The sequence below is a fragment of the Saimiri boliviensis genome, chromosome 6 (assembly GCF_048565385.1).
Source record: "Saimiri boliviensis isolate mSaiBol1 chromosome 6, mSaiBol1.pri, whole genome shotgun sequence".
Lineage (NCBI taxonomy): Eukaryota > Metazoa > Chordata > Mammalia > Primates > Cebidae > Saimiri > Saimiri boliviensis.
The window spans coordinates 72177429-72202083 of record NC_133454.1 but is presented as its reverse complement, the minus strand read 5'-3'; the positions used below and the strand labels follow the sequence as shown (position 1 = coordinate 72202083).

The following is a 24655-nucleotide window of genomic DNA, read 5'->3' as shown; positions in this document are numbered from 1 at the left end:
GTCCTGGGAGGGCCGCCTGAGATCCCCTGAATGGTGCTAAGAAGGGGAATGGGCCACTGAGCTGCTGCCTCCAGTCCTGGCACACCCTGTAGCACAACTCCAGGGAACACGATTCAGAGTCGGAATACAGTGTGAATAGGGCCTGGAGTTTGTGATGACGGGGGTTGGGAACTGGCAGGGTGGGATGGCTGTAGTAGGGAGGGCAGCACTGTCACCTGTCGTGCTGGAGGGAAACAGTAACTACCCTGGCAGAGAGAAGCGGTGCAGGGAGTGGGCAGTGGAGGCAGGAAACGCCTCCTGGAGTATTTCACTGGGCCTTGAAGGATGTGCAGGAGCCCACCAGGTGGACGTCCTTTGTAGACTCACCTTCACGAGGCCTTTGCTCGCCAATTAGGTGAGGGTTTCTAGGGTGGGGCCTCGACCTTGTCAACAAGGCAAAGTGAGGTTATTCTTCCTGGCCACCAACTGGCAGGAGGAAGATGAGGCCCAGCAAGGGGCAAAAGGTGGCTCTAGTTACACTGGCAATGGTGAAAGGACCCAGAGGAGTATCGAAGTCTCCAGTCTCCTTATCTGGCTTCGCACAACCCCTTCTTTCTTGGTTCGGAGCCCTAAAGAGGCTTTTTGGGCCCCGCCGCCCAGTTCCGCGCAGCCCCCTGCAGTTCCTGGGAGCGCGAGAGAGGGCGACCTAGAGCAGCGCGGCCCGGCGGGAGAACGGCGAGCCCTTCCACCGCTCGGGGTGAGGCGGGGCGCAGCCTGGGCTCTGACGTCGGGGGCGGGGCCGGCGGCCTCGGCGCGCGGGGGCAGGGCTGCGCACCTTCCCGGCCCCGCTGGCGATTCATTCAAAAGGCGCGCAGGCTGCGCGGCCGCCCGGGCGCTTGCCGAACCCGGCGGGGACGCGGAGTCGAACGGGGAACCGAGCGGGAGCTGCCGAGGCGCGGCCAGGTAAGGAGGGCTCGCGGAGCCCCCATCCAGAGTCCGTTCCCCGCGGCCGGGCCAGCGGGATGCCGACCCGAGTGGCACCCCCTGCCTCCCCGCGTCTCTGAGGAAGTTCGCGGGCGCGGCGGATACCGCAGCCCGGCCGCGAGCACCCCCCACCCGCCTCCTGTCCCGGCCCCTTCCGCGTACAGGCCCCCGCCAGTCTCAGAGCCGCGGGACCTGCGGGTCCTCGGGCTGCGACTCCGGGCCGGACCTGCGCGGTGGCTGTCGGGGGGCGCGCGGGGAAGCAGCGGAACTAGCGGTGTGAGGGGCACGCGGGGCCCGGAGCCGCCCCCTGCCCGGGAAACTTGGACCAAGACCAGGTTGGGGTGCGGACCGGACAGCGGCTCCTCGGCGCGGCTGCGGCGCGGGGCGGCCGAGGGGGGGGGTCAGGACTGTGTCAGCCCGTGACTGTGGGTGACACTGCGCGTGAGGCGGCCTGGCTGGGCAAACGTGTGGTTGGGACACTGGGCGGTGACGCCGGGCCGAGCGGACGACACAGAGGGGCTCTGTGTGTGGGAGACAGGCAGCGTGTGTGCGTGTGTTGTGTGTGAGGGAGAGACCCGGGGTCACTTGGGTCACGGAGTGCATGGCCTGGGGCGCGACCGGCGCAGGGCCTGGGCCACCCGTTACTGTGAGTGTGAAATAGAGGGAGAGGAGCCCAAGTGACTGAGAACGATCCGGGCTCGCCGGCGCCATGGTGTGCGTGTGGGGTCAAGTGGTGTCAGGTGTGTGTGTGTGCGCGCGCCTAGGGCGATGATGAGTAAGAGGCAGGAGGAGGAGGGACGGGACGCGGCGGGGGCGGGGGGCGATGAGGAAGTTGGGGAGCCAGGAGACAAGGGTCTCTCCAGGGCTGTCCCCACGAGGACTCCCCTCAGGAGTTCAGTTTAGTGAGGAGATGGACCCTGGCAGAGGGAGAGAGCCGAGGATGGGCAACATCTGGTGGGGTGGCCCAGCTGGCAGCAGGGGAGGGGTCCTGTGGTAGTTTCAGCGCCCCCCACACCTGCTGCCACACACTCACACATTGAAGTCCCTACACCTGGCAAAGAAGTCCCTACACCTGGCAAAGCTCTGCCTCTGTGTAACCTGTATTTTCAGCAGACCCAGGCACAATCTTGCTCTCAAACCTAACCTCTAACCCCTCGGCTCAGGCCTCAGTCTCTCCAGCTGCACACTGAGGTGCTGGGCTTTGAATGGACTCTGAATCATCACTTTGGGATCCTCTATTGTTTTTGGGTCAACCATCTGTGTTCTCCCCTCCCTTCAGGCAGAAAGACTGCAGTGTGTGTGTGTGTTGGGGGGGTGGTGGGAGCGGCAGGTTCTGCTGGGGACAGAGTGGCCCAGGGGCTGCTGATAGGTTTGGAAGCACAGTCTTCTCCAAAGCTGGTCCAGGAAATGTTAGCCTCCCATCCAAAGGCTTCCCAGTCCTCTGTCACAAAATGGATCCATAGGCAATGCGAATCCCCAAATCTGTAGACATTCACTTCTCTACCTAGGTGTTCTTTTCTTCACTTCCTTGGGTTGGGGGAGAGGGGACAGAAACTTGTTCCCCTGGAGTGGTCTCTGGTCTGGGAGGCTAAGTTCTTGCTAGAGAGTAGAGTGGGGTCCCTTCGCCATCTGGGCAAGACCCTTCTGAGGCCCCTACTCCCATACGAAGGTCTGTGGAGTTCATGCAGGGTGGGGTGGAAGCTGGGCTTCCTAGTCTAGGAGTGGGTGGCGCTTGCTTTAGGATCTGGAAGTTCTATCTTCTGTCATCCTCTGAAAATGCTGATTGCATTCTAGGGGTGGGGGACAGGGTTGGGGACAGCGTCAGTCACTGTTGTGAACACCTCATGGTTTTCTGTCTTGTTGAATCTTCCTAGTGATTCTGAGATGTAATGACTGTGTTTCAGAGAAAGGAACAGAGAAGCAAAGTGACTTGGCCAAGGTCATACAGAGTCAGGACAGTGCCAGGACTGGAATTCGGGTCTTCTGACCCCAGAACCCTGTGAGATGCTGGGAGAGAGGATCACCCACCTTCCTAATAACTGCTCATGGCTTTCCTGGGCTTCTGTCTCTCAAACTTGGGCTAGTAGGTGTGGCCTTGCCAGGGTTCTAAGTATGATGTGTGTGTGCACACATGCCTGGAGCATTGGGGATGGACAGGTTACATGGTCTTCCTATTCCTCCCTATACCTCACTCCCAACCAAACACCACCAGAAAGACCTGTCCCCTGCCTTCTAGACCCTGCACCTGGTATTGGGTGTGTTCTCACGGCTTTGAAGAGTATATGGAGTTAGTAGCACAGCCTAGGGCAGGCATCCCCAAACTACGACCCATGGGCCGCATGCGGCCCCCTGAAGCCATTTATCCGGCCCCCCACCGCACTTCAGGAAGGGACACCTCTTTCATTGGTGGTCAGAGAGAGAAGCACAGTATGTGGCGGCCCTCCAACGGTCTGAGGGACAGAGAACTGGCCCCCTGTGTAAAAAGTTTGGGACGCCTGGCCTAGGGGTAGCAGGGACAGTTGAAAGTCCCAGGTGACCTTCAGCGTACTTGAGAGACCCCCATCCCCTTCTTTGCAGTTGCTCTAGAGGCATTTCCCCAAATCCATCTGCATATTGTGGTGGGGAGCAGACAGGCAGTGACCTTGAGCTGGTCCCTACTCTCTGGCAGAAAGAGTAGAGGAAAACTGTCCCTGCTCAGTTTGTCTCTCTGGGCCTTGGTTTCCCTGTTCTTCCCAGAGACCCCTTTTGGCTCTGACCACTGTTGTCACTTGGCCAAGAACTAGAACTGGGGGTCAGGGTTTCCCCCGGTCCTCTCTGCAATGACTGGAGCTGTGCTTCTTGGGGCTGATGAAAATAGCTGTCGTGGTCTCTAGGGGCTGAGCCCAAGTTATTTCCATTCCCAGCAAAGAGGTGGAAATAGCTTAGGGTCTGGGAGGGGGAGTGAGAGGGGAAGGGTTAACTTCTCTTTATCCCAGCCTTGAAGGAGGCCCCCCAGCCTCAGCCTGTGCCCTGTCCAAGCCAAACCTTTCTGGGAACTAGGGCCTCTGGGGATGACAGTGGGGCCAGGCTGGGTTTCCACTTGTGGCCACAGTTGGGACTGGTGTGATAGCTGCTGGAGGCAGGGGTCTGTATCTGGCCAAGGAAGGGAGACATTGAGGGCCAGTCAACACCTGCCCCTACTCATAGGGTCAGGCCCAGTCTCATTTTACAGAGGGAGAGACTGAGGCTCTGAGAATTCAAGGACTTACCCAAGGTCTCCCAGAACTCTCACCCTCCAGACAGGGTACCTGCCTTCTGTCCTGAGTTCGCCGTTCTGTGCCTGCACTTTCCCTGGCAGCTGGAGGTCGGCCAGCACTGGAAGCAGGCCCAAGACGTTCCCAACGTTGGCCTGCCTCATACTCCAGCTCTGGCCTTGCTATCCCTGCCGGGGCTCTGGTTCCAGCTTCTCTGCTTCCACGTCAGCTCTTGTACACACTGCCAGAGTGACCTCCCTGAAGTAACTTGCTTTTCACCTACAAGTATAGTTCAGACTCCTCACCTGCATTAAGGCCTTTCCTTCCAAGGCCTTTCAGAATTTACGTCTTCACCCCTGCGTCTCCCTGCCAGATACCTTGTCTGCCTTGCCTTTGCTTCCCTCTTTCTAGAACCCTCTTGGCCATCCAGGGTATAGCCCCAGCTCCACCTCATCTGAAGAGGAAATTAATCTCTCTCCATTGTTGTGGCCACCTGCTGGGTGCCTTCCCTCATTGCTGGGGAATGGGCACAGGTACAGGGCATCTATGGGCACCACATGCTCAGCCAGGTGGGGTCAGTGTGGCCAGCAGCCTGCCCCCTCCCACTGCTGTCACTGTGCTGGTGAAGCCTCTTCCTGAGGAAGTGCAGCCGCCCTAGGATCCCAGCACCTGTGTGCTGGGAGGCACCAGGAGGTTTGCACCCAGGTCTCTGGTGCTCACCATGGCCTGAGGCAGAATGTGTGCTGGGGATTGGGGGCAAAGACGCAAGGCCACTCCTATGGGTAGGGGGCAAGTGTGGTGCTTGTCATGGTCCTGGACATCCTGAACCAGTAGAGGAAACTGTCCCTGCTCAGGCCCTGCTGTGCGCCAGGCCCTGAGCCCAGCATTTCCTCAGAACAGCGCTGACCCAGGCCCTCTCCTTTCCAAGTTGGTATGGGGGAGTCTGGACTCGGAGCAGAGCGAGCAGCCCTAGGCTGAGTCATGCGGCTGCTCATGTTGGAGTCAGGCACTCCAGCTCTTGCCCAGTCCCCAACCTGGTCTCCAGGCAGGAGGTGAGGGTTGAGGGGCTTGTCTGACAATTCTAACATCAGTTTCCCAAGAAGGGTCAGGCTGGTCAGCACCTGGTCTGGCTGGGTGGGAGCTGACTCCCTCTGTTACGGGGCCAGCCCTTCTGCCAGGTCAGCAGGAGAGAGGATCTGAGAGGAAGGGGTTTTGCCTGAGATTACCCAGCAGGGTGTGTCTGGCCCCATTCCCCACTTAGAGTTGATGAGGGAGCAGGGATGTGGTCTCTGGACAGAGAGAACACCCACTGTGTGCTGAGCTCATGTCTGTCTGGGCCTAGGCTTGGTGCTGCTGAGTGGGACTGGGGTGGCAGAGAGGACAGGAGCTGATGCTGTATCCTTACTCCGTGCCCATCCCTGGGATTAGGGCCTGTGAGGCTGTCACATCCTCAGCCTTATACTCCTGGGGGGTCATCATTCCTTCCAATCACAGGCAGGGAAACCCAGGCCCAGAGAGAGGAGGCACTTGCCAGGCCCCCGTGTCCCTGGGATCCAAACCGAGGTCTCCTGGCCTTGCAGGCCAGAGTTCTTTCCTAGGCCACCCTGGGAAAGATGAAAGCTCTATAAATAAACTGCCCATGTGGCTGTGAGCAACTGCCCTGGCTAGTTGTCACAGACAGAGGGAGACAGCAGGGACCTCTACAGCCAGTGAGAGGCGGGGTCTAAGAGTGTGGGTGGAAAGAGGAGTTGGGGGTTCCCAAGGAAGGACCTACATTTAGCCCTGTGCATCCTCCGTGAGGAGGAGCAGTGAGAGCGGAGGACCCTGGCCGCCCACACCACCAGCCTTCTGCCTGCCCAGCCTCCTCCAAGCACCCACTCCCTCCCTCCCTCCCTCAGAGAGCCTCACCCCTTCTAGAGGGGTCCAGGGAGACTGAAAACTGATGCCTGGGGGGAGGGGGAGCCTGGACAGGACCCTCTAGACAGGGAGCCTGGGGAGGCTTCCTGCAGGAGGGGGTGCCTGACCCAAGGCCTGATTATAAGAAGAGCCCCTGTTGCTTGTGAACTCTTGAGTCCTCCATCCACCACATCATGAAGTCAGCTGCACAGGTGAAACTGGGAGACAAGCTTGAGAAGGTGGAGCTGGGTTCCTGACTGCTGAACTACCCTTTACCTTCCTGACCATGGCCTTGGGTGGTGTGGAAGCAGGTAGATGCAGGCCTGTACAGGGGCTGGGACGTGGGCACCCAGGGCCCTCCCAGAGAGGCTGAGGCCCCTGCACTGGTGCTGCCAGGATTTACATGGAGTTCCCCAAAGCATTCTTGCGACACCCAAACCTCTGAGTGAGCTTGGCTGGCTGCTGCTTGGTCTTGAGCTCAGGTTCCTCTGGCCCTCGTGGGGCTGTGTTGAGAGCCCTCAGCATCCCATGAGGCAGGAACTAGTACCCCTGTGTGCGGAGGAAGACCCTGAAGCTCAGGGAGGGTAAGTAACCTGCCCAAGGCCGCAGATCCACAAAGTGACAGAGCCAGAGTCTGAACCCAGGTGGGCTGCTCCAACCTCGTCTCCTCCCTGCCCATGCACTGACCCCAGTCCTCAACATACTCTGCTGGGTAGGGCCTCACCTGGGATGGCCCTGGGGGGCCTCTTTCCCTAGCACCCCAGGTCCGGGGAAAGTTAGAAAATGGGGCAGACCAGGGCTTTCCCTCCCAAATCTTCTGCCCAGGTCTTCCAGGTCATGGTAACTGGGGGGCAGGTCCTATGCTGAGCACATTAGGGACTCGGGAATGAGTATAGATGAGTATAGATGTATAGATATAGATCAGGTTTATGGGTGGGGCAGGAGGCAAAGGTAGCTTCTTGGAGGAAGTAGCAGAGCATGAGCCAGGACTGCAGTGAGGTGTCCTTCAGCCCTCCCAGACCCGTTGCTGTCCTGTCTTAGGGCCAGGATTGGCAACGCAGGGCTGTCCCTGGTGCTGAGAGGTTGATGGTGGTGGACTAGAAGCAGTGGAGATACCAGGCCTGGGTCACACAGGCAAGGGCCGCCTGCCAGTTGCTGCTATTCCAGGGTATGTAAACCTCATCTCCTTCAACATGAAGTCATTACACTTCACCTCTCTGAGCCTCAGTTTCTTCTGTGTGAAGCATGGAACCCTGTCTTGGAGGGGTTCAGTGAGACCCAGCTTGGAGTGGGAAGGGGACAGGGCAGTGGTGTGCTCAGTGAGGAAGGTTAGGGAGCCCCCTCTCTGCCCAAGACAACTGTCTGATCTCAGACATCCCTCTTCTAGCCCTATACTCGGCCCAGGAAGTGGGGTGAGGATTGTACCTGTACCATACCCAGACTGGGAGGAGCTGGATGGGCCAGATATGGCCACCTCAGCCCTTTTCTTGGCCTCAAGGGACCAATTTAGCCCCCTCAGCCTCAGCCCCACCTCATCCACCTGAGCCACTGAAGCCCAGGGGCAGCCAGGAGGTCTGAGGTGCAGAACCATGCCCAGCTTCTGGGGATGTGGCTGAGGGTGGGCTGGGGAGCAGCTGCTGCCTGGCCATGAGGTGGTACAGGATTAGGAGTCTAGGATTTGAGGGGTGCATACCCCAGCATGGTCACCTGGGAGCTCATGGCTGCCCAGGGCTGTGGGGAGGGGGGGAGTGGCGCATTCTCACCGCGTGGCCCTGGGCTAGCCTCCGCACATCTCTGGGCTCCCAGCAGCAGCCTAGTGAGCTGGGGCTCTGCCCTGGGACCTCTTCCTCCCCGCTCTGGGAATTCCCAGACTTCCCCGGTCTTCTTGCCTCTTCACTTCCCAGCTCCCTTTCCTGCCAGAGCTGGCACAGACTAGAATATGCAAATGAGTATAGATGTAGGCAACTCCTAGAGGCCCCATGGGCTGGCAGTGCGGACATCACCTTCTGCTGGGGCCCACCTGGGTCCTTAGTAACAAACCCTCGGTTGAGCCGCTTACTGGGTGCTACTAGCTTCCTAGCCTCCACCATCTGTTTGGCAAACACTACAAGGACGTTTATGTGCCAGGTCCTGGGCTAAGTTACAGGGTGAAAGGAGGCAGAAAAGAGACAGTCCTGGGCTCCATGCTTCCTCCTCTTACTGGCTGTGTGACCCCTGCAAGTGACCTCCCCTGACCTCAGTTTGCCCAGCTGGGCAATAGAAATGCTCACCTCTCCTTCGAGGAAAGGCAGCAACCCAGGACGAGAGCTCAGCCTGCACAGGGCTGGGGTCGGTTCCTTTTCCCTGAGTGTGGAGGAGGGAAAGCCACCCAGTGTGGGCACTGCTCTACTTCAGCCCCAGTTGCCAGGGAACTGCTGGGCTCCTTGCTAACCTGGATTTCTCAGTTGATGGGTGGCCTTTGTCTTCCTGTTTTGGGTGTGGCCACCGCCAAGGAAGGCCTGTGTCCAGCTGTGTTTCCAGGCAACCCCTAGCCTCTGGAGGCCAGAGGGAGGTCCACAGGCTCAGGAGCCACTGTCTGGGAAGCAGAGTAGCTGCCTCCCAACCTGCCATGCTCCAGGTGGGTGCCGGCCCCCACCTCCATCTCCCCAAGTTCGGCCTCCCTTGGCAGACAGCCTGAACCGCTCATTCTTCTCCCTCCCCCAGCTTAACCCTTCCAGGCTCCCATAGGCCCCAGGGGGAAGTGCAGGCTTTTTGGCAGGCAGCTGAGCCTTGGTGTGACCTGAGTACTGCCCACCAACCTTCCCAGACTCCTCCCATCTCCTGCACCCTCCCACCCTCCAGATTCCCACCAAGGGGAACCCAGCACCACCTGTGTACCAGGCTGTGTGCCAGGCACTGAATGTAAAAAGGTGTGTGCCCTTCCCTTCAGTCCACACATAGGGAAACTGAGGCACAGTGAAGTGTGGGGAATGCTTAGTCTGTGCCAGGCCTATGCAGCATATGTAATGTGATTCTCTCCTTTCAGCCTCACTACAGCCCTCTGAAGGTGGCCACGGAGCCAGTGCACGACAGAGCAGAGCAGGACTATACCCCACGCTTTGTATCCCCAGGTTAGCCCCGGGGTTCAGATCTGGGTTCTAGCCCATCCCTGCCTCTCAGCTCCTTCCCCTTCAGCCTGCTCTCTGGCCCTCCTTGCTTGGTGTAGCTGGCTCTCTACTGAGAGCGCCTTTTCTGCCTCCGCCCCCAGATCAGCCCATACCAGTCTAACTCAGCACTGGGCATGGAGGGGGCAGCTTGTGGTGGGGAAGGGGCTGGGTAATGGGATCTGTATGGCAGCATGAATGCTGAGGGGGAGGTGGGGACGGGGGAGCTTCCAGGAGGAAGTGACTTTGAGCTGAGCTCTAACGAAGAGTGGGTACTGGCCAAGCGATGAGGGGAGAGCTGACAGCAGGTGCAGTGTGCTGTGCTGTGCTGTGCTGTGAGGGTGGAAAGCAGCTCAGTGTGGCAGGCGTGTGGGTAGGACAGGTTGGCGGGGGTGTGTCAGGATGCCATCACTGCGTGGGAGGATGCCATCACCGGGTGGTGGGAGCTGGCCCAGGGACAGGGCCAGAACTGGGTATCAGGATACCTAGGCTTCAGGGTGGGGCTGAGCTGGAGGCCAGGGATGGGGCAAAGGGGCAGGAGCAATGGGCGCAGGCCCTGGGAGAGCTTAGGGACAGTAGGGAAGGGGAGGGCCCTGCCTAGGGGAAGGGGAGTGGTGTGGCAGGGCCCTGGTGACTCCAGTGAGCTTCAGTTCTGGGAAAGGGGAAGCTGCCTGCGGCCTGGGCGGGTGGCACAGCTTCCTCTTTCTCTGAGGCCTCCAGGGCTGCACCTCCCTGGGGCTGTACCGCCTCTGGCCGCCACCACGGTCTGGGGCCCTCAGCTTGAGGCCCTGGTCATGGCCTTGGCTAGTTGGCTTTTCTTCAGGGAATTTCTGGTTCTAATTGTTTGGGCATTTTTTTGGAGGGCTGAGTCTGAGGAAGCCCTCCCCACCTCATCAGCCTGTTTGGAGGCCTCCCGCTTCAGACATGGGGTTGGGTGTGGAGTTTTGTGGCAAATAAAACAGACATTGCTGCCCTCACCCCTGTCTGGTGGGGGAGCAAGGAATAAACAAATTCTTAATCACAGCCCTCCGCCGGCGGGGCAGAGGAGAAGGGCTGTGGAGGATGAAATCCCATGACCTACTTTAGCTTCATTACCTCCTTTAAACCCCATGACTGGCTGGGCACAGTGGCTCACACCTGGAATCCCAGCACTTTGAGAGGCCAAGGCGAGAGGATCACTTGAGCCCAAGAATTGGAGACCAGCCTGGGCAACCAACCCTGTCTCTGCAAACAATAAATTTAAAAATTTAGCCAGGTGTGGTGGGGCATGCCTGCAGTCCCAGTTACTCAAGAGGCTGAAGCAGGAGGATTGATTAAAAGTTCAGAGTTACAGTGAGCTGTGATCATGCTACTGCACTCCATCACGGATGGCAGAGCAAGATACTGTCTCAGAAAAACAGAACAAATCCCCCAGAAAACCTCATGACAGCCTTGCCATGGGAGATGGACCATGAACATCCCCATCTTGTAAATGCAGAAACTGAGACCCAGTGACCTGAAGGTCCCACAGGGAGTTGGTGGCAGTGGCGACTGGGCCCCAGGCTAGGAGACTTGCTGGAGGAGTGGCCTCTAAGCTGAGTTCCTTCTCTGCTCTGCACCTCCCCCCAACCACATGGGGCTTCTCCTCCCCATCCAGTGTGGCTCTCCTCTGTAAGGAATCCCAGGCTCTGGGGCCTCACTGACTGCCCAGCCTTCAGGATGAGGCAGAGGCAGATATGGGGTCTTCACAAATCCCCTCCCAGCCGAGGGGCTTCCATCTGAACTTGTTTTTTGGTCACAGATGCAGGCCTGTTTTAGACCGTGGAGGCCTCTTAGGGCAGGGGTGGGGGTGCTGAGCAGCAGGTGTGGACATGTGTGTGTACCAGGCCTTTCTGCCTGACTGGGCAAGTCCAGCGGGGCCTCAGTCTGGGCTGAGTGGGAGCCGGGCAGCCAGACTGGAGTAAGTGCTGGTTTGGGGTAATGAGAAGGTGCTTAATTAGAAGGCACAAGGCCCTAGGTGGCAGTGTCTGTGCCTGTGCTGGAGCGGGCCCTCGCTGACTTTGAGTCTGGGCCGTTGGACCCTGCTTTCCTCCTGGAAGGTTCTAGATCACACAGCATCTGTCTGCAGATGAGCAACTGCTCTCTGTGGGCTCAGGTTGCCTAGCAGGTGCCACCCAGGGTCGGGGGTGGTTCTAACGTGTTCTACTGTGGTTGATTTGCCTCTTTTCACCCCTGCTTCAGCCCTCTGGGCCTCTCTTGGAGACATGGAGGGGTGTTGGAGCTGGGGACTGGGCTGTCAGGTTGGTCACAGTTCCTCTGGGCTCTGTACTACACAGTTAGGCCTAGTGCGGAAGTGAAGCCTGAGTACTCGGGGCTTGTGGTCAGGTCTGTGGGTTAGATCCCTCAGAGGACAGGGGAGGGACCATGGGAAAACAGACTTGAGGTGGGAGCTGGGCCCCTGCAAGGAGACCAGACACGTTGGGACAGAACCTGGAAGGAAGACTTGCCACCAAAATCGAGGCAGTACTAGGGACCCTCCCCAAATGGCCTGGGGGTACCATCTGTTGGGTGTTGACTGCCAGGTGTGGCCTCCACCCTACCCTGTGGCCCTGCCTTCTTCTGTCCCTGGCTTCCCCTGAGCTGGCCTGGGACCCAGAGTGGCTGCCAGTGACCTGGAGAGTCCCGAGATGATGTGACCGTGCCCCCTCCCTCCCGAGTGTAACTCAAAGCCTGGGCCCTTCCGAGGTCTGCTGAGAGGGAGGGCGGGCGGACAGATCAGTTTCCTGTGCTGCTATTCTAGGTGGGAAGGCTGGGCAGGCTTCAGGGAGAGGGCTCTGAGTGACCTGGAACCTACCACAGGCAGCACTTTCTCACCTCACCAGGCTTGGAGTCAGCTGGGGGCCTCGGCCTGCGGGGGCCCTGAGCCAGTGGCTGGGTTCCCAAACTGCCCCTGGGCTTAAGAGGCTGTGTGTGCCCTGAGGAGCACAGCTTCCCTCAGCCTCGTTCCCCTGAAACCAGGCCTCCGGGAGGTCCACGGCAGACTTCCTGGCTCTGCCGCTGTCCTTCCTGCTGTCTGATGTGAGTCCTTCGTCCTACAGAGTCTGCCTTATCCACTGGCTAGAGGTTTCTCCAGAGCAGGCTGCCGTCTGGGCCTGGGGGCCTCAGCCTCAGACTGGTGGGCTGCGGAGCCACAAGGGATATTTCTCTGAAGTATCACACACTGGACTCCCACTCTGCTTTATTTTGTTTCTTGGCACTTAACCAGCAGCTGGTGGGGCACCTCTCTGTGGTTGCAGTTAGTCTCCCCTAGGGTGGAGCTCCCTGAAAACAGGGACCCTGTCTGTCTTGTTTATACTGATTTCCCCAGTGCCTGCACGCAGTAGGTGTTGGAGAAATGACAAAGACCGAACACTGGCTGCTGTGACCACCGCAGCCCCATAGGTCTGCCCCCGGCAGAACTGTGACCAGACACGTCCCAGCCTCGAGGGAGGAGTCAGCCTTCCTGGAAGAGGTGTGGACCGTGGCCATGTGGAAGGACCAGGACCTAGATGGGATAGGGAGCTGTGGGAGCTGGACCCACTTCGGGGAAAGTTTCTAGAGAAGCTTCTGACAAGAGAGACCTTTGTGTTGGGCTTTGAAGGGTTGAGGGAAAAGGTCTTCCTTGGAGCAGAACCCATGGAAGCGAAGGCAGAGGCCAGGCGTGCTTGCAGACCTGTGAGGAGGCAGTGGCGAGGGAGCCTGAGCCTGGAGCACTGGGCTGGAGTGTGGAGTCTGGGCTCCAAGGGGATTGCAGGGAGGGCTCCTGACTGGGGTGTTTGGTGTTGGTTGCAACCCAGTCATCATCACCACAGGCTGCCACATGTGCTTCCTTCCCCTGCTGGTGCCTTGGGTCACCTGGTAATTTAAGGAACGGAAGGAAGCCCATCCTCCTCTGAGCAGCCTCCCAGCCTGCAGAGGCTTCCTTCTGCCTTCCCACCTGACCCCCAAGGGTGAGGCTGGCGCCCAGGCAGGCCAGCCCCCTCTGCCCGGGCATGTGCCTAGGGGTTTGGAGCCGGCCTCCCTGGGCTCTGACTGCCCAGCAGTACCTTGCCTGCTCCCCATGAGTCCTGTCATCCTGGAAGTGGTGCTGAGGGGACAGCAGCTGCCTGCCTTTCCCTGCCACTCCGCCGAGCCTCCTCTCCATCTGCCCTAGGCCAGTGACTGCCGGGAGCCTGAGGATGAAACCACACCTGCTGTGCAGATCCCTGTCCTGCTTCCTTATGGTGAGTTGGAGATGGGCCCTGGGAAGGAGAAAAGCCACACCCTCAGCGCTGCAGCTCTCCAGCAAGAGGGTGCAGACACTCCCCAGGAACTCCCTGCCAGGACAGGGCTCATTTACTCAGCTGCTGAAGAGTCTGAGGCAGTCAGACCCTCGGAAGCACCTCCAGGCCCACCCAGGTTTGTCAGGGAGATGGAGAAGGAAGGATTTGCAGGCATTTATTGGTGAGGCAGGCATGGCTGAGGGCAAGTTGCCTATTGGCACGCAGGGTGAGAACAGAGCCCAGCCTGGAGGGTAGGCTGGGTGCCAAGAGGAAATTGGGCAAAGGAGGCCTCGGATTTGGAATCTGAGGGCCATAGCACCTCAGGTGCTGGGGTTCAAGATCTATATTGGTCTGGGGGTCCCAGATTCCAAGTCCCAGGATCAAAGGCTCAGGCCAGCTGCCCAGAGCTACAGGTGAGTCTGCATCACAGACGTGAAGCATCTTGGGATCTGCTCCGGGGCCCGTCTTTCTGCTGTGATGCTGGAAGCTCAGGGAGGGTGAGACTTGGCCTTGGGCCTTGCCAAGGGTTGCTCCATGTATAGGAGGCCTTCCAGCCTTAGCAGGTGCTCTGTGAGCCGGTCTGGGGTCTGAAGGGGTCCCTATTCCATCTCCAGGGCAGCTGATGGTGGCCCCATCCAGTCTAGGCTGAATTGGAGGACTGAGGTCTCCTCCAAGAGTGATTCAGAGAGACAGTTCATTCCTAAGAATGGGAAGCAGAGGGAGCGCTTAGTGAAATGGGCTGGGGACACACACACAGAAGATGGAGCTTTCCTTTGGGATGTGTCTCCTCTTTAGGTGTGGGCGTGAATGGGGTGGCCTCACCTCGAGGGGAAGTCACGGGGGAGGATGTGGTGCTGGAGACCTCGCTGAGGGGAGGGCCTGGAATAGGAAGCACCACCTGCGGACTTGGCTCCAGGGATGATAAATGAGGCTGGTTAATGACATGCCCAGCTGTGATGAGGGCAGGGATGGACCCAAGGCCGCAGGAAGCGGAACAGAATATGAGAGAGGATTCGGAAGCATTTCCTCTTCATTGTTCTGGTCAGCCGGAAGGGCTTGAGATCCCCATCTGGTGGTGTTTGGGGCTTTCCAGCACTTTGCAGAGGCGGATGTGGCTCTGTCCTTGCCCAGGTACTGGCCATGCAGCAGGTCCGGGACAGGACAGAGTTTTCCTCGAAGTGTGAAGGATTGAGGTTAGAAGAGTATGTCCCTGAACCCAGGTGGGGTAGCCCTGGGTGGTCAGTGGTCCCCACCACTGGGGTTTCAGGAAATAGGTGGGGGATAGATGACCCCAGAGACCCCAGCACTTTCTGCCTCTCAGTGCCTGCTGTTCTTCCAGCTGCTACCCTGGCCTCTGGCCACCCTGACATCAACAACCCTTTGGCAGTGCCCACCTGGGGAGGAGCCTGACCTGGTGAGCATTGCCCTGCCCTCCTGCCTGTCCTGGGAAGGTCCTGAGGACCAGGGGCAGAGTCCCTGGCCTGACCCCCCAATGGTCCTCAGGCTTGGCTCCTGGCCATGTTCTCACCCTTTACCTCCCACAGGACCCGGGGCAGGACACATTATGTAGGCCCTGTCCCTCAGGCACCTTCTCAGCTGCATGGGGCTCCAGCCCATGCCAGCCCCATACCCGCTGCAGCCTTCGGAGGAGGCTGGAGGCTCAGGTGGGCACAGCCACTCGAGATACACTCTGTGGAGACTGCCGGCCTGGGTAAGCCAAGGGGAGTACAGGGAGGGTTCCTGGCTGGGTGTCCAGGACTCTGGATCCTGGGGTTCCAGCCTTACTGTACCCTGAGCAGGCCTCGGTCTTCCCATCTGTGAAATGGGAGGGGGCAGGACCAGTGAGGGTGGCTGGTAGGAGAGAATCCAGCCTCTGCTAATGACAGTGTTTGGGAGAACTTCCTGGGCCTCAGTGGCATCTTCTTTCCTCACAGATGGTTTGGGCCTTGGGGGATCCCCCGTGTTCCATGTCAACCGTGTTCCTGGGCACCTCTGGGCACTCGTGGTTGTGATGGTGAGTGGCAGACTGGGGCTAGGGTTGGTGTGGGGGTATGTGCAGGAGGAGGCCAGTGAGCTGGAGCCCAGCAGCCTCTGCAGTGTTCATGTGGGGGCAGTGGGGTTCTTCTCCCAGCCCAGGGCAGGGCGTGTAGCCAGAGGGTGTCCAGCAGGGCACAGCCAGCCACTCCCCTGGCTGTGTCTGCCCACTGTGCTTCCAAGTGGCAGAGAGCTTCCTGAAGGTGGCAGCCACAGCTGGGGGCTGGAGACTCACATGCTGACCTGTCCCTTGTCTCCGTGCTCTCAGACTTATGCCAACCAAGTACAGTGGCTCATGCCTGTAATCCCAACACTTTGTGGGGCCAGGGCGGGAGGATCACTTTGAGACCAGCTTGGGCAACATAACAAGACCATGTCTGCAAAAAATAAAAATAAAAAATTAGCTGGGCGTGGTGGTGCCACTCAGAAGGCCGAGGCAAGAGGATTGCTTGAGCCCATGATTTCCATGCTGTAGTGAGCTGTGATCATGCTGTTGCACTCCAGCCTGGGCCACAGAGCAAGACTCTGCCTAAAAAAACCCATGCAGATAAGTGAGTGCACGCAGACACTTGCACACACCTCCTCCTGCCACTGTGTCACCCTGAGGCACTGATTCATGGCAAGGCCACTGGCAGACATCCCATGTCCCTGTGCCCAAGCATGCGCCCCGTGTGCCATCTCTTCACCCCCCGAGCCCAGCATGAGTGGAGGGTAGGGCTGGGTGTCTGGCCATCCTGAGGAGGCCTTGTTCAGGATGATGCTTTGACGTCCAGAAAGGAAAACAGGAGGGCAGCAGGTTGACCTTTGCATCCCCAGCATGGTGGGGAGTAGGCTGTCCTGGGCACGTTGGCTCTCCTGCAGCCCCCTCTGACTCGGGCCCCGGGCCCCTGTCTCTCTGTGTCTGTGTTGCTCTTGCCTCTGTCTTGCCTCCATCGTCTGTGCTGTTCAGAGTGGGGGCGGCGGGCCCGACGTGGCGTGGAGGTGGCAGCAGGGGCCAGCGGCGGTGGTGAGATGCGGCAGCCTGGGAATGGCACCCGGGCGGGTGGCCCGGAGGAGACAGCCGCCCAGTACGCAGTCATCGCCATTGTGCCTGTCTTCTGCCTCATGGGGCTGCTGGGCATCCTGGTGTGCAATCTCCTCAAGCGGAAGGGCTACCACTGCACGGCGCACAAGGAGGTCGGGCCCGGCCCTGGAGGTGGAGGCAGTGGTGAGGCCCGGCTGGGGTCCAGGTGGGGAGGACAGAGGGCATGAGCCTAGCCCTAGTTCCACTTGGGGCCTGCCAGCAGAACCCTGCCTAGCCTCGGGACTGAGTGGGAGAGGCCTGGGAGGTGACAGCTGCAGACTGACAAAATAGGAGGAAGGGTGAGGGGACGAGGTGTGGCCATGGGGGTGGAGCAGAGGTGGCACAGCTGAGCAGGTGGCTTCAGCAGGATCCCACCCTGCATGAAGCCTTGCCTAGATGTGGGGATCTGGACTCTTTGGAGGCCACAGTTGTGTGTATGGTTCCAGGGTCAGATGGCCTTGGAGGTACTCAAGGTGACCTCTGACCTCTGGCCTGGAGCGGGAGGTGTGCCCTGTGTCAGGAGGGCTGGCAGGACAGCTGTCCTGTCCTGGGCAGGAGCCACGAGGGGCTCAGGTTTCGGTTTTAGGATGTGGTTTGAGTTACAGGGCCTGGAACCGGAGGAGCAGGCATGTGCCACCACCCCCACCCCCAGGGCCCTGGCCCCTTTCCTTCTTCCCCACACCACCACTCCCCTGCAGGGCAGGGGCCCACGTGCGCTCACCCTGCCCTGGGCCCACGGGAGCCTGTGGGCATGTCATTGAATGAAATGGCATCTCCCATGCCAGCACCCTGGGCTGTTGGGCTGTTATGGGAGCCGGAGCCCCTTCTAACTCCTGACACTGGGGGCAGGTAGGGGACAGGAGCATTGGGCCAGCAGGAAGGAAGGTGGTGACTCAGGGCCATTTTGCCTGAGACTGTGCTTGTTTTCCTAGAGACCTCCTTTAACTGCTGGCTGCTGTCTGGGTGCAAGTCCCAGAAGCTCTGTTTGTTGTTGGGTCCAGGGTTGATCATTGTGGCCCATTCTCACACCCTTCAGATTTGGGCCCAAAGCTAACTTGGGGCTCACAGTTAAATTGTTGTGCAGACCGGGCACGGTACAGAGAGGCCATGGAATGGCAGTTTGCTATAGATTTTGGGAGTTCTGGTTAGGGAGGCGGCCCACAGCTCCTTCAGGCTGAGGAGGAGACAGTACAGGCCCAGAAGAAGCTGATGTGCCCTGCCCCTCAATTCAGTGACTGGAGTTCACATGGCCCTGAAGCTTCTATGCACCCGGGCTGTTGGGTACAGGAAGCAGTGGTGAGAGTCGTGAGGGTGATATGGGCTTCTCTGAGCCTGGATCCTGCATTTGCAGGGCTCTGGGAGACTTGCCACCTGAACACACACACTCAGGGCCCTCAAGAAGGCCAGGGGTGCCCTCTGCTGGCAGACCATGGTGTAGCTCAGGAGCATGGCATCCCCTTCTTCCTGAGGATCAGGGCCCTTCTCTTCCCCAGGAATCAATCCTGCCTACCGGGCTGAGGACGCCAATGAGGACACCATTGGAGTCCTGGTGCGCCTGATCACAGAGAAGAAAGGTGAGGAGAAGGTCTGACCCCATCGCAGTGCTCAGGAGAGGAGGGGTTTCCTCCAGGAGCCTGTGAGGCAGCCACAAGGGGGCAGAGTCGTGTCTTGCTCTGCCCTTCCTACTGGGGTGCCTTGAGCAGCCTGGCGCTCTCTGACCCAGGAATGTACACCTCTGCCTCCCATTCTTGCCTGATGAAGTGGGAGGAAAAGGCACACAGTCCAGGCTGGGATGGGTGGTATGGAGGGGTGAGGGGGTTCTCTGCTGGGGCAGGGGGTAGGAGGCGTGTCCTGTATGGCCAGAGCCGGGGTCTGACCACAGCTGCCCACAGAGAATGCCGCGGCCCTGGAGGAGCTGCTGAAAGACTACCACAGCAAACAGCTGGTGCAGACGAGCCACAGGCCTGTGTCCAAGTGAGTGGGCTGGTGGGAGACGATGGGGCCAAAATTCACATTAACCAGCCTGCCTCTTGGGGTTCTCCTGCTTGGGTCTCCTTCCTCATGTAACCCTGTTTCCTCCACGGCCTGCTGGGGTCTCCTGCCCCTGGCCTGTGGCTACTTGTGCCTGTGCCCCCTACAGGCTGCCGCCAGCGCCTTTGAATGTGCCGCATATCTGCCCGCACCGCCACCACCTCCACACCGTGCAGGGCCTGGCCTCCCTCTCTGGTCCCTGCTGCTCCCGTTGTAGCCAGAAGAAGTGGCCCGAGGTGCTGCTGTCCCCTGAGGCTGCAGCTGCCACTGCTCCTGCTCCCAGCCTTCTGCCTAACCCGACCAGGGTGCCCAAGGCTGGAGCCAAGGCAGGACGCCAGGGCGAGATCACCATCTTGTCTGTGGGCAGGTGAGGTGGGCACAGACGCAGCAGGGGCAGTTAAAGACATGACAGCCTTGGGGGCCGGGAGGGGGAGGCAGGGCCCCATCTCAGGCCCTGAGCACCCTGCTCAGTGGGAGCCCTGCCCTTAATAGGTCTCTCTGAAAAGTGGGGGTGCCCAGAGAGGTCAGGACTTCCCAGTTGTGTGTTGTCTCACGTGGAGCCCTTGTGTCCCTCGGGCAGCGTCTTGGCCCCTGTGCACTCGGGCCTCTCAGGCTCAGGCTTTAGTCCATGAACTTCCTGTGTGACCCTGGGCAGGTGCTGCCTTCTCTGTGCCTGGGGATCCCCGCTAATGGGGATGATTGCCCCACTCTCCTCACAGGTTCCGTGTGGCTCGAATTCCTGAGCAGCGGACAAGTTCAATGGTGTCTGAGGTGAAGACCATCACGGAGGCTGGACCTTCGGGGGGTGATCTTCCTGACTCCCCGCAGCCTGGCCTCCCTGCTGAGCAGCAGGCACTGCTAGGAAGTGGCGGAAGCCATACTAAGTGGCTGAAGCCCCCAGCAGAGAACAAGGCTGAGGTGAGGGCCAAAGAGAAAGATATCTGTTGGTAGCTGGGCCAACCCTGACCAAAGATGGGGCAGGGGTGGAAGTGCTGTGGGCCCTGGGCAGGGGCCATGTTCCTGAGCTGAAAGCCAGCCCCTGACTCAGCTTTGACCCCTCACCCCTGTCCACCAGGAGAACCGCTATGTGGTCCGGCTAAGTGAGAGCAACCTGGTCATCTGATGGGCGGTCTAGTCTGAGGACACTGCAGCCCTGCCCTGGGAGGTTCCAAAGGCTTCCTAGAGGAGGTGGAGCTGCAGCTAGGACTGTGAGGACCAAGAAGCAATGGCCCAGCAGACAAGACAGCAAAGACCAAGGCCTGGAGGTGGGAGTGTCTGGCCCAGCGAGGAGGCAGGTGGCTGGCGGGCACTATGTGCAGCAGCGGACTGAGCCCCGCCCCCAACCCTGCTGCCAGGTTGTTCCCCTGCAGGATGCCCTGGCCCCTGTGCCTTCCCTGGCTAGATCCTAGGAGCTCATGGGATTCTCTGTATCACCAGAGGGCTGGGCTTGGCAGAGGGGAGGGGCCATGCCCGTCACCCCTGGCCACATGCCTTGGGAATTAGCCATGCCCTTGCCTCCGTCCAGGGCCCTAGAGCAGATGTGCCTCCCCCTCCTCTTCCGGCAGGTACTGTAAAGGGAAGGGGCAACAAAAAGTCCTGGGATGGGGGATGAGTCCCTGGGTTCTAATCTTGGGCCATCTGGGGCCATTGTCAGGTCCATTTTTCTGACTGTGAAGTGGGGAGAGATGTGTCAGTATCCAGGGCCTCTCCAGCTCTTTGTAGGTTCTAGGCTGGGTTGTGGGGACTGGGGAGCTGGGCTCTACCACCCTTCCTGTGAGTAGCTTTATTCAGCCCCATTTTTGCTGCTTCCAGGGCCTCCGCCTTCAAGGCCCCACGGGGCTGTCCATCCACGGCTCTCCCTAAGGAAGGGGCTTAGTGCATGTGCCTGTTCCCCTCTGACCCAGCTGTTTTTAATGAAACCAAAAAAACAGACTTGATCCCGGCAGGACTGTGGTGCAGAGCTCCCGCCTGCCTACCAGCCCCGAGGTCTCAGGAGCTTTAGGGAGAAGAGTGTTGGCGGGGCTGGAGCGCACCTCAGGCCTCCGTGGTTTCTGCGTCCCTGTGGTGCCAGTGCCTCTGGGCAGTGCAGGTGGCTGCTGGGCCCAGCCCCGACCTCCACTGTGGCTCAGCAACCTAGTTATTTTATTTATGTGGGGCCGTGCAGGCGTGGGCCCACTGCTTGTCCATCCTGTTTCTCTTATTTATTGAAACTCGCTGTTGCCCTATCCTTGTGTCTCCATCCCCTTCCATTTGTTGAATAATAAAAGGTGAGAAAGTGCTGTCATGAGGAGCTCCTTTTCTCAGCCCTTCCCAGCTTATCCACCTGTTCCACGTGTGCCTGTCGAGCCCTCTCCTGTGTTGGGCACCGTGACCAGCTGCCTTCCCCTCGCAGCTCCCGTGCTTCGGCAGCGGGGAAAGCAGACCCAGAGAGACCCCTCACCTCATCTGGTTCTCACCAAAGCTCCTAGCTATAGGCAGGGCTGTCCCACAGAAATAGCATGAGCCACATATGTGACTTTAAATTTTCTGACAACCATATTTTAAAAAGTAAAAAAGCAGGTGAGTTTAATTTTATAATATATTTAACCCAGTCTATCCAAAATATTTTCATTTCAATATAAAATCAGTATAAAAATTGTGAATGAGATTTTTTGCTTTTGCCTTGAAATCTGGAGTGTATCTGACACATCTTGTTTGGAACTCGAATATTTCAAGGGCTCTGTAGCCACATGGCCAGTGCAGCACCGAGGGAGTGCAGCTGTGTGGAGCCCCGGAGGTAAAGGAGCGTGAGGAAGACACGCGGGCCAGGGAATGTGTTCCACTGAGAGGGACAGCATAGCAAAGCCCGGCACCAACACATGGTGGGCACCTCGGCCTTCGGCCAAGATGCTGGGTAGCCTCTGAAGCATTCAGCTCTTGCTTGGCATGTGTGGAGAGGAGAGGAGCCACAGGAGCAGGCGCCACACCCAGGCAAGAGATTGAGTCTCTCCATCGAAGATTCCTAGGGCAAGCTTCCAACCTGGCCCACAGGCCGCATGTGGCCCAGGACGGCTTTGAATGGGGCCTAACACAAATTCATAAACTTTCTTAAAACATTATGAGATCGTTTTTGCTTTTCCTTTTTAGTTCATCAGCTATTGTTAGTGTTAATGTGTAGCCCAAGACAATTCTTGCACTGTGGCCCAGAGAAACCAAAAGATTGGACACCCCTGTGCTAGGGTTTGGTAATGGGAAATGGGTCAGGAGCTTAGGGCCAGCTGGGTGGGACAACAGGCGCAGTCCTGGGGGCACCCGTGACACAGCCATGGAGGACGTCCTGCAGCAGCTAGATGCGAAGGCCCGGAGCTCTCAGGAGACAGACCTGGAGACAAGAAGGCCTACAGGCACTCAGGTGGGTGTTTTGACCAGGACTGGGCTAGGAGGAAACATGGCTTGGGGATAGGGCGAGGGACAGATGCCTGGGCTCCTGCTGCCCCGGCATGGCCACCCCACAGCTGCCCTGTGCAGGCCCTGCAGCGAAGGCACTGCCAGGGAGGCAGGAAGGAAACCAGGGAGGGCAGTGTCCTGGCAGCCAGGGGAGGGGATGGGAGCAGGGTAGGCTGCAAGGCCAGGTGCTGCTGGAGGTGAGGACTGCTCTGTGCCCTGGTGAGTGGCACAGGAACTTGATGGGATTTGTCTCAAGGGAGGGGTGAGACCAGGGCCAGGTGCAGGTGGATTGAGGGGGACGGCTCCCTGCCGAAACCTGGCACAGGCCATGGCTGGGTGGGGCCTTATGCTTTGGGTTTTAGTTTTTAGTTAATTTGGGGTTTTATTGGTGTTTGGTGTGTTGTTTAAAGATGGAATAGAGGGACACTTTTAAACGAATGGCCTCCAGGAGAAGCTGAAGAACAAGAGTGACACTTGTTGGCACCTAGGGAGGTGTGGGGAAGACCAGCTTCTGGGGGTCCCAGGCCTACACAGGCCATGCTGGGGCTGCAGGAGGCTTGGCTTCACAGAGGGCAGAGGCCTTTCTCCTGAGCAGAAGCCAAGTTGGGGGCCTGGCCTAGTGGCTGCAGAGCAAACTGCCCTGGGCATATGTGCTTTGAGATTCAACCTCTCCTTGGGTACCTAGGGTGCAGGCTTCTCTCTCTGGGGCTTCTCAAGTGGGCAGGAAGGGGAGAGGGACACCTCTGAGGATCTAGATGTTTCACCTGGACCAGGAGAGGGGAAGGAGACAGAGACTGGGCATCAGGAGGGATGTTCTGGAACAGCAAAGGATGCCAAAGTGTAGGACAGGGTGTGCGTTGTAGGGGACTAGCAGGCATCACCAGTGTACCCAAGGAAGTATTTCCTGTGGCTACCAGAGTGTATTTGGAGTCCCTGTTTACTGGCTGTTGAGCTCCACCTCGGTCTGTCTTCTCCACCTTGGCTGGCCCTCGGCCTCCTTCCCACTGGGCTGTGGGGTTTGGATGCCCTCTCTGCACCCTGCCCGTCGCTCCTGGGGAGAAGCACATATACATGCAAGCCAGGGTGCTGAGGCTGACTACAGGCTTCCAGGCCAGGGCTTATAAGTGCTGTGCTCTTCTCCAGACCCCCTCCCAAATTTTCTGCTTGCTTGAAAGGTGTGGCCCTGGTCTTTGTTTCTTCACCTGTCCCTTGGGGTGTTGAGGCTAGCTTGCAAGAGTGGGATGAAGAGCTGAGGCCTCAAGTAGGAATGTGCCTGATGCCATTGGTCTTCAGGGCCCACACCCTCACCTGGAAGCTTTTCTGGCTTGCTCCATCTAAATGCTTGATGTTTTATCAGCTCTTGAGCTCAAGAGGCCCACGCAGAGGTGGGAGCTGGAGGACAGGGTGGGGTTCTGGGCTGACCAGTGAGGGGGAGAGTTCTGAGCTTGACCTCTGTGCTCATCCCTTTTCCCCATGAGCCGGAATGTTAGGGGCTGGGACCCATGTCTCTACCTCCCTTCCTGCTTCTGGCCCTCAGCTCTGCCACTGTGGCCTGGAGCTGAGCCTCTAGGAGAAAATCCCTTCCTGCACCAGAGAAACTGACTATGGTGACACAGCCTCAACAATGCTTGTGGCCAGAGCTGTCCCCTTGGACACTCACTGTAGGTGGGTTTCATATTGGGATAAGGACCGTAAGGGAGGCTGGGTGGAGGTACAGGATGAGATCTGGTGAGAAGCATTAGAGAGTAAGGAGGTCTAAGTTTTCATTCCAGTTGCTGTGTAAGCCAAGCTTTTTGGCTTGTTTCCTCTCTGGGTGAGGAGGCTAAGTTCTTAGAGGTATAACTACGGGCACATGGAGCATGAGCTGTACGGGCCTGGCCCTGGGAAGGAATGGTAGACTGATAATCCAGGGAGAGAAGCCTGGGCCTGGACTAGGTAGGCAGTGGCTTCACCCACAAGGGGGAGATGAGGTTCAGTGTTTACAGGGCAAAACTGACAGCACTTGATGGGACTGCTTTGGATGAAGGCACCAGAGCCTCCCTCAACTGTCCTTTTTCTGTAATCACAAACCACGAAGTCCCCCTTCGTCTCCCATCTGACAAATCTACCTTTTAAGAAAGCTCAGGGGGCCGGGTTCAGTGGCTCACACCTGTAATCTCAGCCCTTTGGGAGGCTGAAGCAGGCAGATCACTTGAGCCCAAGAGTTCAAAACCAGCTTGGGCAAAATGGTAAAACCCCATCTCTACAAAAAAAAAAAAAAAAAAAAAAAAGTAAAAATTAGCTGGGATTAGTGGTGTGTACTTGTAGTCCCAGCTACATAGGAGGCTGAGGTGGGAGGATCACTTGAGCTCACGAGCTGGAGGTTGCAGAGAGCTGAGATTGTGCCACTGCACTGCAGCCTCGTGAGAGACTGTCTTAAAAAAAAAACCTCAGGCCTTGATGGGCAGAACATGGGGCTTGGTGCGTGGGCTGTGGAGCCAGACCAAGTGCCAAATGTGAGTTCTGACTGTCCCTCACCAGCTCTGTACTGTCAGCCAACATACTTACCCTCCTCAGCTTGCCCATATAAGATAGCGCTAACAGGGC

General features: G+C 58.5%; 1 protein-coding gene across 8 annotated transcripts; it reads left to right on the top strand.

The window, feature by feature from the left end:
- Positions 1-757: 757 nt before the first annotated feature.
- RELT (RELT TNF receptor) lies at positions 758-24346 on the top strand. Of its 8 annotated transcripts, none has more exons than XM_010334312.3 (12): positions 758-942; positions 9118-9202; positions 13407-13476; positions 14855-14929; positions 15060-15226; positions 15450-15529; positions 16499-16756; positions 18106-18186; positions 18505-18586; positions 18753-19010; positions 19363-19561; positions 19719-24346. In XM_010334312.3, the coding sequence occupies exons 3-12, from the start codon at positions 13432-13434 to the stop codon at positions 19764-19766; spliced, it is 1293 nt and encodes a 430-aa protein (XP_010332614.1). In that variant the 5' UTR covers positions 758-942; positions 9118-9202; positions 13407-13431; the 3' UTR covers positions 19767-24346. The 8 variants fall into 8 exon arrangements, with proteins under 8 accessions (XP_010332614.1, XP_003923489.1, XP_074257058.1 ...); XM_074400953.1 differs by lacking the exon at positions 758-942 and adding an exon at positions 1003-7260; XM_003923440.3 differs by lacking the exon at positions 9118-9202.
- The last annotated feature ends 309 nt before the right edge of the window (positions 24347-24655 follow it).

Bases quoted from the DNA above. Each gene is read 5' to 3' on its own strand.
- RELT (XM_074400952.1), top strand. From the start codon at position 14,801: ATGACCCCAGAGACCCCAGCACTTTCTGCCTCTCAGTGCCTGCTGTTC. The intron at 15,227-15,449 runs GTAAGCCAAGGG...CTTTCCTCACAG, and splicing joins TGTGGAGACTGCCGGCCTGG to ATGGTTTGGGCCTTGGGGGA. The intron at 18,587-18,752 runs GTGAGTGGGCTG...TGCCCCCTACAG, and splicing joins AGCCACAGGCCTGTGTCCAA to GCTGCCGCCAGCGCCTTTGA.